The sequence below is a fragment of the Dreissena polymorpha genome, chromosome 5 (assembly GCF_020536995.1).
Source record: "Dreissena polymorpha isolate Duluth1 chromosome 5, UMN_Dpol_1.0, whole genome shotgun sequence".
NCBI classification, from domain to species: domain Eukaryota; kingdom Metazoa; phylum Mollusca; class Bivalvia; order Myida; family Dreissenidae; genus Dreissena; species Dreissena polymorpha.
Window position 1 is genome coordinate 96,798,324 of NC_068359.1, and position 12,618 is coordinate 96,810,941.

The 12,618-nt window shown below is 37.3% G+C and overlaps 1 protein-coding gene across 4 annotated transcripts; it reads right to left on the reverse strand.

Annotated features, from left to right (window-relative positions):
* Positions 1-1,679: 1,679 nt before the first annotated feature.
* Positions 1,680-11,794, reverse strand: LOC127881556 (kynureninase-like). Of its 4 annotated transcripts, none has more exons than XM_052429547.1 (5): positions 11,692-11,794; positions 7,381-7,469; positions 5,133-5,285; positions 3,524-3,644; positions 1,680-1,833 (listed from the first exon to the last, which is right to left on the reverse strand). In XM_052429547.1, exons 2-5 carry the CDS (start codon positions 7,457-7,459, stop codon positions 1,728-1,730), a joined length of 459 nt encoding a protein of 152 aa, XP_052285507.1. In that variant the 5' UTR covers positions 7,460-7,469; positions 11,692-11,794; the 3' UTR covers positions 1,680-1,727. The 4 variants fall into 4 exon arrangements, with proteins under 4 accessions (XP_052285507.1, XP_052285508.1, XP_052285506.1 ...); XM_052429548.1 differs by having other exon boundaries at positions 11,688-11,791; XM_052429546.1 differs by lacking the exon at positions 11,692-11,794 and adding an exon at positions 9,976-10,112.
* Positions 11,795-12,618: the final 824 nt, after the last annotated feature.

Below are 12,618 nucleotides of genomic sequence, written 5' to 3' on the forward strand. Positions count from 1 at the left end.
TACGACTTTGTCACGACGCTCACGAGTTCACCCCGAGTGAGTTACGAGCCCACTAAGATTCTCGCGATTTAGTTATGAATGAAACAGTTACGATATGATAAGTATCAATATATATTGGCGCCTAATTCATGGGTGCATTCGGTGAGGTCCTAGCTTTATCGATCTGCATCGTTCGTAGTACAGTCGCAGTAGATTCTTACACATCGTAGTGAAGTCGCGACCCTATTCGCAAGACTTCAACCGAACCCTACGATTCGACGTAACTCAATCGTACCAGTGTGGTGACTGAATCGTAGACTGTCATGAGTCTTCCCAAATCCGTTTAAGCATTACGTTAAATGTTTAGAGAACAAGAACAAATAAATGTCTTAAGTTCATATGAGCCTCGTTCTGGGAAGACTGGACTTCTCATTGACAATACGTATCAGCTGGACATGCCAAATACAAGAGACAAACACCACCATCATTATTTCTAACACATAATTAGTATTGCACGTCTCGTGGGCAATAAGTATCAGCTGGTCACGTCAAATATAAGAGAGAGCCACCACCAACATCATTATTACGGACATGAAACTGGTCTTGCACTTCTCACGGGCAATAATTATCAGGTAGTCATGCCAAATGTAAGACGCAAAAAACACCAACATCATTATTTCAGATATATACTTCTACTTGCACTGCTCCCGGGCACCTTGTATCCATTGGTCATGCCACCTATAAGACACTACCACCACAAACACTATTATTTAAGACAAAATAGTCTTGTACTTCTTATCGGCAATAAGTATCAACTGGCATTGTCAAATAAAATACACCATCACCACCACCATCATTATATAAGATAAATAATTTGTCTTATATACATGTAGCAATTTGCATGATCGTAGGTCAAATAGTTCTCATTACTGCGAAAAACAAACTGGTCCAAATGTTATGCTACAACACCATTGACCTTGACCTTTGACATGTTGACCTCAAAATTGATAAGCATTGAGTTTCATCCAAATTAAACATAATATCAATGAGGTTTGATGGTCAGTTTGTAGATGATCATTTCCTTTCCTGAGAATATCTAGAGAAAAATCTTTGAGTTACAGTCATGCACATTGGTATGGTGATTACTAATATATGAAAGAAAGGGGGCTATCTACATCTCAGGGCCGTATTCACGAAGCCATTTTTAGACTTAATAATAAACAAGAGCACGGCATAATGGGTGCCAACACTTGGCTGCCGGTGCAGTTTTGAATAAATGAAAGATTTCAGAAATTATTTTTTTTTAGAGGTCACAGTGACCTTAACTTTTGACCAAGTGACCCAAAAATGGGTTTGGCGTGTAGAACTGATCAAGGTCCATCTACATATGAAGTTTCAAGTTTGAAGGTGGAAGCACTTTGATTTTAGAGCCAATGTTAAGGTTTTAGCATGGCGAACGGCAGACACCGGACGGCAGACGGCAGACGCTGGACGACGAGCAGGCTATGACAATACCTCGGGTTTTCTCCGAAAACAGCTGAGCTTAAAAAAAGACTTACAACCAAGAAAAATACATCCAGTGTTTGAATATGTAAAGGCTTCCACTGGCGATTATGTCATTAACAAAATGAATAATGAGGTAGATAAATGTGGGTAATGCCATTTTGACTCAAAATTAAACCAATATTTGAATATTCCAATTTGAAGAATATTCTTTATTTTAAGACTTAAAACTAAACATTGTTTGGTCAACATGGGCCCTGGTATTTACCAACAAGCACCCCCATCTGATCATCTAGACCCTCGTCACACCAGGCCCAGGGCAGATCCTCGTTTGTGTGCCCCTCCAGACCTCTGAAAAGAACAATGATGTTTCATTACTTGAATTGCGTTACACATTTTCTATGCCTAACACACAACAACTTTACCATTCTCAGTACATTCACTCACATACATACTCTCACTAAAAACTTGTACACAAGCCTTGTCACAAGCAATGTAAAATGCTCCAGTTAAAACATTTCAAAATGTAAGCAAATGCTTAAAAGTTTTAAGAGCAATACAGCAATGAAAACCCAAAAACATCCTCCAAGTATCTTTTGCAACTTAGCTACTCTCACCAGCAAACTTAACCCTTTGCATGCTGGGAAATTTGTCGTCTGCTAAATTGTCGTCTGCTAGATTTCTAAAATTAGCATTTTCTTCAATTTTTTTTTTCAAAGAATACTATCAGAATAGCAAACAGTTTGGATCCTGATGAGATGCCACGTTCTGTGGCGTCTCATCTGGATCCAAACTGTTTGCACAGGCCTTCAAAATTCGGTTCCCGCACTGAAAGGGTTAACATATCATATAAGCCAGCGATGTTTTCCCTTCTTTGTAAAGTAACGGTAAAAGGTTCTTTCCCAATTGAAGAAAAACTACCAAATTCCCAAATGCAGTCTAAACAAGATGTGTTTGTGAAACACAATGTCCCCCTACATGACGTTTAACCTTGAAGGATGACCTTGACCTTGACCCTTCACCACTCAAAATGTGCAGCTCCTTGAGATACACACACATTTCAAATATAAAATTGCTAGCTTCAATATTGCAGAAGTGACATTACAAGAGCAATTTTAACCCATATATTTGACCTTAAAGGATGACCTTGACCTTTCACCACTCAAAATGTGCAGCTCCATGAGATACACATGCATGCCAAATATCAAGTTGCTATCTTCAATATTGCAAAAGTATTTATAAGATAAGCCATTTGGGCCACATATATTTGACCTGAGTTCAATATAGCAAAAGTTATTGCAAAATGTTAAAGTCGGCGCAAACCAACCAACCAACAGACCAACCAACCAACCAACAGACCAACCAACGGACAGGGCAAAAACAATATGTCCCCCACTACTATAGTGGGATACATAAAAAATCCCAAAAAGAAGGTAAATTTCTCCAATTTTGTTCCAAAAGTGCATTATCTGCAAGTTAACAATTTTTATGAGCACTGAGACTGAAGATTTCAAGCCGAAATGAATGTTTATCAATATTTGAGTTGATTTGTGCTATTGATGCCAAGCACTTAAAAAGACCCATCATTCCCAGTTGGGAGATTTCACGATGCAAATTTTCCCAATTTCAGGGTTTTTTCGCACTAATTTTTTCCCAATTGGTATGGTACAGGTACTTTTCCCAATTGGGGAAGAAAAATTGCTGTAAGCAACTGATAATTCTCAAACAAGAAACAATTTTCACCAGCAACTTACAGCATTTATTCACCATTTTGGAATGGGGCAGGGGCTCTTTGGAGTGGGAAAAATCGCGGCTTTTGACTAGAATTTGGACATGGGCCAATTCTCCTGTTTTTTTACTTGTAAATAATAATTGAGAATGGAAGCGTTAAAGTGTTGCAATTTATTTATTTTCTGGGCAGGGGAAACTTTCATTGGGACTTTTGGGGTAATAATTTGGGGAAAATGTATACTTTTTGATATTGGAATGGGGCCAAATTTCAGTCCACAACTTTACAGAAAATACCCCAATTACAACTTACGTTTTCTCCCACTTGTCCACTTCAATGGTGATGTATTCCCGAGTTTTCTTTGGACAGATTCCCAGAGAGTTGCCACAGAAGTAGACACAGTCCTCCTCTGGGTTGACTATACTCTGATCCACTGTAATATAGTTACTTTCATAAACTCTGATCCACTGTAATACAGTTACTTTCATATACTCTGATCCACTGTAATACAGCTATTTTCATATACTTTGTTCCACTGTAATACAGTTACTTTCATATACTCTGATCCACTGTAATACAAAGGCTGTTACCGTAAAATCAGTTATGTTCGCCAACTTAAAACAAGAGATGTGTTCGTCAGAAACACAATGCCCCCTATTGCGCCGCTTTGAACAAAAATTTATTTTTTTTGGACCTTTGACCTTGAAGGCTGACCTTGACCTTGAACTTGCACTTCAAAATGTGCAGCTTCATGAGAACACTGCTTTGAAAGTTTGTTGCTTTTTTTACCTTTGACCTAGAAGGATGACCTTGACATTGAACTTCCACCACTCAAAATGTGCAGCTTCATGATAACCCCGCTTTGAATTAATTTTTTTTACCTTTGACCTTGAAGGATGACCTTGACCTTGAAGGATGACCTTGACCTTGAACTTCCACCACTCAAAATGTGCAGCTTCATGAGAACGTTGCTTTGAAAAATTTTAATTTATTTTTTTACCTTTGACCTTGAAGGATGACCTTGACCTTGAACTTCCACCACTCAAAATGTGCAGCTTCATGAGATACATAATTATGCATGCCAAATATCAAGTTGCTATCTTCAACATTGAAAGAGTTATGGCCAATGTTAAATTTTTTAGGACGGACGGATGCCATATATTTGACATTTGACCTTGAAGGATGAACTAGACCTTCATCTTTCACCACTCAAAATGTTCAGCTCCATGAGATACACATGCATGCCAAATATCAAGTTGCTATCTTCAATAGTGAAAAAGTTATGGCCAATATTAAAGTTTTTTTTGGACAGACAGACAGACTGACATACACACATACTGACATACTGACTGACGGACAGTTCAACTGCTATATGCCACCCTACGGGGGGCATAAAAATGGTTGTTTTTCAAAGAAATACTATTTGGTGAACACGTTAATTCTTGGATTTGTGTTTTGGGGAAATATGGAAGGAATTAGTTAAGGTCGTTTTCCGTCGTGTTTGTTTAAAATTTGTGGATCAGTTAGCCCACAAAATCAATGAAAAATAATGATCCACAAATAAAACTCATTTAACAGCACTTTATTGCAGCACAGTTAACTGTAATCATTAGCTATAATTTGGATAAGCCTTGCAAACAAAAGATCAAAATTAATTTGTGTTATGTTTCTCAAAGACCCCAGGTGATGTCTAAATAGGCCACAAGCTTTTAACACAAATGGTTAAACTGATTACATATCATCATCATTTTCCACTAGGAAGCATATTAAGTGGACCATGGAATTTGTTTCTGATAAGCCTAAAATTAGTTACCAGGCAATGAATCATTTGATAAACATCAAAGAAGAAAGGGATCATATTTAATTAAAAAGCACTTTAAAGTTTACATTAAAAGCTGTATTTTTTTAGGATAATACAGACCTGATCCCAGAGTCTTCATTTTCGGATAATGAAACTCATTCCTGAGATGTCGCAGTGGGTCAATGGAGTCCATGTGCTGTGCAAACTCAACCGTGTCGAGGTCATGGCCGATTTGTTTTGAGATCTGTCGCAGTGGTTCCAGTGGATGTGGAGCTGTTCAACAATGAAATCGGGGCTGAATGGGGCCTTTTCAAGTTTTGGTAAATTGACAAAATTAAAAAAAATTGTTTGAGATTCACAAAGTTTTGTTTAAGTTATGATATTTGTGAGGGAACAGCAATACTGAACATTTACCATGCTCTTAAATATCCATAACATGCATCTTTTGACGATTTGAAAACCTAACAAGAGCTGTCAGAGGACAGCGCGCTCGACTATTTGAGTGCTTTACAGTATAACGTAAACCATCATGGGGAAATTGTTCATTTTCAATAATTTATTAGACGATCTTTCAAAAATAAAAAAAGGGAAAAAAATTATTTTATTTTTTTTTTTTGGGGGGGGGGTAGGGGGAGTTTAGGGGGTATAATGTGGGGTGTGGTCATTTATTAGATGATCTTTCAAAAATATAAAAAGGAAAAAAAAATTGGGGGGGGGGTGGGAGGTGGGGGGGGCCGGGAATCTTGGTTGGGGCGTGGGGTATTGTTTGGCTGAAATCCATTGTGGTATTCAGGTAAATGTTGTTTTGTCAAAGTATTAATAAAATCTTATCATAAATAAAGAAGTGATGGCAATTTAAGCGAAATTTTCAATTATCTAAGTATAAAAGGGGCCATAATTCTGTCAAAATGCTTGATACAGTTGTCTGCTCTTGTTTATAGGTTGGGGTCATGTTGGTTAACAAGTATGCAATATATGAAAGCAATATATCAAGGGACACAGGAAATATTTGGGGTAGTAAGCAAACTTTAACATAGATTTATCAATAATATGCATATTCTAAGTATAAAAGGAGCAATACTTCTGTCAAAATGCTTGATACAGTTGTCTGCTCTTGTTTATAGGTTGGGGTCATGATGATAAACAAGTAGGCAAAATATGAACCCAATATGTCATGGGACACAGGAAATATGTGGGGTAGTACGCAAACTTTAACATACAATTATCAATAATATGCATATTCTAAGTATAAAAGGGGCAATAATTCTGTCAAAATGCTTGATACAGTTGTCTGCTCTTGTTTATAGGTTGGGGTCATGATGGTAAACAAGTTTGCAAAATATGAAAGCAATATGTCAAGGGACATTGGAAATATTTGGGGTAGTACGCAAACTTTAACATTTGCACGCTAACCCCAACGCCAACGCTAACGCCAACGCAAACGCCGGGGCGAGTAGGATAGCTCCACTATATGTATTTCTTATATAAAAGTCGAGCTAAAAATTATAAAGCGTTGCAACGCGAAACAAGTGAATCATTTGGAAAGTTCTGTTGTTTTCGTTATATTTTGGGTGACTACGAGGATTGCTTATATAGGTAAAAAATACATTGGCTCACAGCATGAACACGGATGGTCGAGTGGTCTAAGCCGGAGACTTTTTACTCAAGGACTCCAGGGGTCAGTGATTCGAGCCCTGTTGAGGGTTACTTTTTTTCCTTTTTTAATTGTATTCTTGTTCTTTTTAATAGAGATTTTTAGGGTCCAATGTTTAACATTTTCAATATAAAGCATTTAATGACAAGCTTCAATACATGCCAAAATCTGTGTAAAGGCCCCTTTAATGCATGTGCCTAAAAAGTGATGTCACAGTTTAGCCTGTGTTAGCCTGTGCAGTCCGAAAAGGTTAATCAATAATAATACTTTACGTCTACAGTGGATTTTGAAAAACAGAACAGAATTCCTTTAAATGAAAACTATCATAAGCGGAAAGTGTCGTCCCTGATAAGGATATGTGCGGATTGCAGAGATTAATCTTGGACTTCAATTTGCGCACATGCATTAACCCTTTGCATGCTGGGTAATTTGTCGTCTGCTAAAATGTCGTCTGCTGAATTTCTAAAATTAGCATTTTCTTTGATTTTTTTTCAAAGAATATTATCAGAATAGCAAACAGTTTGGATCCTGATGAGACGCCACGTTCTGTGGCGTCTCATCTGGATCGAAACTGTTTGCAAAGGCCTTCAACATTCCTTTCTCGCACTGAAAGGGTTAATATAAGCAGACGCTTCTGCTGATAATTGGGTGAAAGGTTTAGCTGAGAATGTTTGGTGAATAGTCCAGATAAGAACAATAAAAAAACACAATTACCTGTAATTTCTTTACTGCATGCAGACATTTTGGCCCTCTTCAATATGTGTGAATCAAACACTTCTGTAGATATATGCATCCTTTCTAATCTGCAATTAGACCAATGATCAGTCGAATAATTGGACACAAAATTAGTATAGCTCAACATCAATTAGCAGTGTTTTTTTTCATTCAAAATCGGGTGCAGTAACCGGACCCATTCCCAATGGAAAAAAGTATATATTTTTTCCCAAATGGGAGCTAAAAATTCCAAATGGAAGGTTTCCAAAACTTTTTTATTTTATTTTTTGTTTCAGTTCTCAATAATTATTTTGTTAATCTCCCATCCATATATGATCAGCCTTTGTAAATATAATACTTGACACACTTGTATCCTCAATTTTGAAGCACTTGTTTGCAAAACAACAACAACACTAATTTTCCAACTTTAGTCAAAACGCCACGAATTTCCCCAATCCAAAGGGACCCGGCCCCATTCCCAAAATGGTGAAAATAAACACTGATAAAAAAATATGGTTAACTGCATCCTTTTCTCTGCATCAGTGAACTGATTCCCACTGAGACAGGTCACTGCACTGTGACCACTGCAGTAGTTGCCTAAAGAGAGGTATATAAAACACACCATTCGAGATGGGTAAAGAAGGCTAAAACAAATGTGTGGCCCCTCAAGAGTCTACAATCAGTGTATTGGTCTTTCATAAAATGTCTCATTTGTATCTGTGATCTCTTGTCACAGCTGACTGAGCAATCCCACGTCTGTAGTGATTATCAGCTGATTATGGTTGGTGCCTTGAAACCACAGCGGTGTGCTTGTACATATGGATATAAATTATAATACATGGGATTTTGGAGGGGTCAAATATAGAGGTTTTCTGGTTCAGCCGCCTTTCTCACCTAGGCAACCAGGTGATCCCCGCCAAAAGTGCACGCGAGTTTGGTTGATGGTCTGGTCAGACTGAACAGGTGGGGCTCCTGGAGGTACTTCAGCCCCCCCCCCCCCACAAGACCACACAAAAATTGAATATCTCCCAGTAAAAATGAAATATATGCCTGGACATTCAAGCTTTAAATCAAAAGTTATCCTAATTAGTTATTAATTATTAATTAATTAAAATATTACTTGATCAAAAAATAAATAAATACTGTTTTATTAATTAATTACATTATAATGTGATAGACATTTTACAATTATTTACTGATGCAAAACAAATGAGTTTTATTTATAGAATAAGACTACTCAATGTCAAATTATTGGTTTGAGCTTGACCTTTAAAGTTTCAATCTAAGTGTTTAAAAATCATTCTGATATTAAAACATAATTGTTATAGTGAGTAGAAGAAGTTGTTTATTAAACTTTGTTCAAAACCCGAAGGTAATGGCAAGTTAGCAATGAAACCATTATTCATGAAGTGACAGAGCTCCAAATAAGGATTTGTGAAATTAGTAACGGTACTGCCACTGACAGAAAGAAAAGGAGTAACCCTGAAACTCAATTAGTACCTGTACTACCATATCCAAAAATAAAGGTAGTACTGTACTACCTGTATTCTTGAATATTGAAGGGTGTTTAACTGAAAATAGCATTTGCAAAGTGGATTCTTTGGGGGCACAGAATGCTAAGCAAAAAATTACACCTATGAACAAGTAAAACTACTTTAGTTTATAAAAATACTGTATAATTCAAACCTTCATAGGCCAACACTGTGCTAAATTTACACAGTATAGCAGCACTGGGGCAATTTCACAAATTAACTGTAGAACGTCTTCTATTTTCTTTGTGACAAGCCAATCATGTGGTTTTCAAATATTCGATGGTTTTTGTTTGTATCCGTTTCCCATCGTGTTTTCTAACGTTTTTAGCCTCCGATGCAATCACATCGTTTAATATCCGGGGCGACAATGTATATTTCTGGGTTTACAGTTTCAATGTCAGGATGGTTAAACGACCCTATGTATCCATTATATGACAACAAAGTGTTTTTTGGAACCGCTTTCGGTTTAGCCAGCATTCCCTTGTGCACAGACATATTGTTTTTTTACGAGTTTATGAGTTACCGGAAATCACGCGACAGAATAGACAATAAAACCGAAACTTGGTCTACAGCTTTTCGGTAATTTAAATTAACGCCGTTAGGTTCCAGACCAACAAATCAAACCACGCAGATGCGGACGTATTGGTACGGCCAGATTTGTTTCGTAAATGCGTAAAAGGGATATTAAAGTCGTAATTGTACGTCCAGTTTATAAAAATAAATGCGTAAACTTTCATGAAAAAGCCGTATTTAAGGCTGAATGGCCCTTTTCTGGAGCTCTGATTGAAAGTGAAAATAGAAGCTCTGCCAATTAAAGTGAAGCACATTTAATTAATAAATTTGTTAAGAACATACATTTACGTTTATTTTGAAAAAAATTATTACGTATATCTAACAATTAATATTCCTGAAGAGCTATACAGTAACCTTTGTGAAGTACATTAAAATGCATATTAATTATAATCAGGCTTTCTAAGTCCGGATGAACGTCCGAAATAACATCCCACTTCATAACAAAAAAGCAACATAAAATCTGCATAAAACAATACGCTTAAATGTATACCTTTCCATTTTATTTGATGTATCGATATCACAGAATACCAAAATGTTCCTATAGTTAAAAACTTGAACACGAATGACAAAGTTATCAAATTGTTGTATTATTATTATTGTTGATTGTGTTGTTGTTGTGAGCAATTAACCGGCAAAATCAAAAGCAATCGGGACACCTCGGACAATTCCGCCATATCGGCGATCGTCTGGTGTAGCCCACTGTCCGATGCGTTCAGATTGAATCAAAAGCACTCCGGGTAACCAAACGTTCGGAGGCCCGTCTGTCAGACCGACGTTGGCTAATAGTAACTTATGCAACGATCTCCAAATAAACCGTTAGTTTAATTTCTGGTGTTTATGGGTTTTTATTTTTCCGTTGTTAACATTATTTAATTCCTATAATGACCGTCGATTCATATACTTGTATTTTTTCTTTGGTAAACTGATTGATTAAAAAGGTACAAAGTATCTAGTTAATAATACTAATTCTTATACCAAGCAACTCTATCTTTTGCAAGGGATGTTAAGATGCGGTGCAGTGTATCGGTGCTTTACATCGGGCGATACAAAGAACTAGGGACGCCTCTGGAATCGGGGCGTTTCCTGTATCCTGCTCGAACCCAGCTATCAGCTCTCGGGGCGAAGAGCGCAAAACACAATGTAACCCATTAATTCCAAGTGGACTCTCCAATCCTTACAAATCCCATCTGATGAGCCATAGAGATGAGAGTTCTTTCAAAATGATGTCGTGGAGACGCAGAGGGACGTAAAAACATATACATTTATGGCCAAAGAAGTACATTTGGTTGTATCCCAAATCCTAACGTTATGTGGAAAGGTTGGGTACAGAAACAGGAATCCTCGTTATATTAGATCTTTAACATCGAAAAATAATTCAATGTATGCAAAAGGCATCGGCTCAAGTCCTCACTGATTTCCATCATAGCTCCGTAAGTTATCATAAACGTATCAGCCTCGGTCTGTGAAAACGGGGCTTAATGCATGTGCGTAAATACGTGTGTTTGTCTACATTTTAAACGGAAATGCAAAAAAAGTGAAGCCTCCTCCCCAATCAGCCTGTGCGAATTGCATCGACAAATCAGGGACGACGCTTTACGTGTTTGCGAATTGCATAGGCAAATCAGAGACGATGCTTTACGTGTTTGCGAATTGCATAGACAAATCAGGGACGACGCTTTACGTGTTTGCGAATTGCATATGCAAATCAGGGACGACGCTTTACGTGTTTGCGAATTGCATAGGCAAATCAGGGATGACGCTTTACGTGTTTGCGAATTGCATAGGCAAATCAGGGACGACGCTTTACGTGTTTTCTGGTATTTTTCATGTAACATCTAGACACAATCCACTTTATGCGGAAGGTTTCGTCCCCGATTAGCCTGTGCAGACTGCACAGGTTAATCTGGGACTTGACGCACATGCATTTAATACCCTTTTCCCCAGCGCGAGACTCATATATAACCCAATATTTGCTGATGATGATACCACCAGTAATGTTGTTAATTGTTCTTCTGTTGGTAACCAGCTGTTATCAACCATTATAATGATAACGATGTCATATCCGTGAAAATTAAGTTGTTTACCAATACATCCATTTGTATGTATTTTATATAAGTGCGACATTGAGCTATATACAATATGCTATTGCTAACAGTACCGGCTATTCAGAATATTCTTAAAAGAACAAACACAATAACTTACTTACTTCAATTTGGCGTGCACATGTAAACACGTTTGCAATCCATACTTTATTGTGCACTCGTATTTATATATTCAGACCGCGCACACACAGTTATGCTCACTCTATACTACCCTTATCGGTCACTTATCAAGGTCACTTCTTTGCAATTTAACATCTATATATGCGTTGTTTAATGCAGCTTTGATGAACTATTTCTTATCAGGCCAAATGTAAATACATATAAGGTTCTTAGTTCTTTTCAAATGATGGTAGGTAAGAACACTATGTGTGTACGGATGTAGTTCGAACACCAGGTATCGGTTTATTGCACGGAAAAATATGGCCTCGTTCTGGAAAATTTGTGCGTAAAGTGCCATCCCTGATTAGCATGTCCAGTCCGCACAGGCTAATCAGGGACGATTCGGTAAGGCTTAATTGGATTTTCGCTAAAAAATACTTCCTTCAAACGAAAAATACCACGAAAATGCAGATTGCACAGGCTATCGGTAATCGGGTACGACATTTTAAGCACATGCATTAAGAGCCGTTTTTCCAGAACGAGGCTTAAATAAGCTAGAGTCTTAAATTCTTAGCGTGTACCGCGCCTCGGCCAGTCCAAGCTTTGACTGTGGTTTGTTATACGACAATCTGATCGAACGATAATCTTGTGTGATCGTAGGCCATATTGCAAAGACATGTGTATATATTGTATTCAATTCAATGTTGATTCGCAATATTCTTTAAGAACAAAGCACATTGACCATTTTTACGGATCTGGTATTTTGACCTGAATAATTGACAATACACAATAAATGGTGCTGTGCCTAAGTCCGATATTTTAAAAGTAGAGAACAGATCGAAATTTACATTCATATAAATCATGTTTGGTTCAATATACATTTGATGGCATATTTTGGAATATTTTGTATAGTAATAGTGCAAAGCGCTATT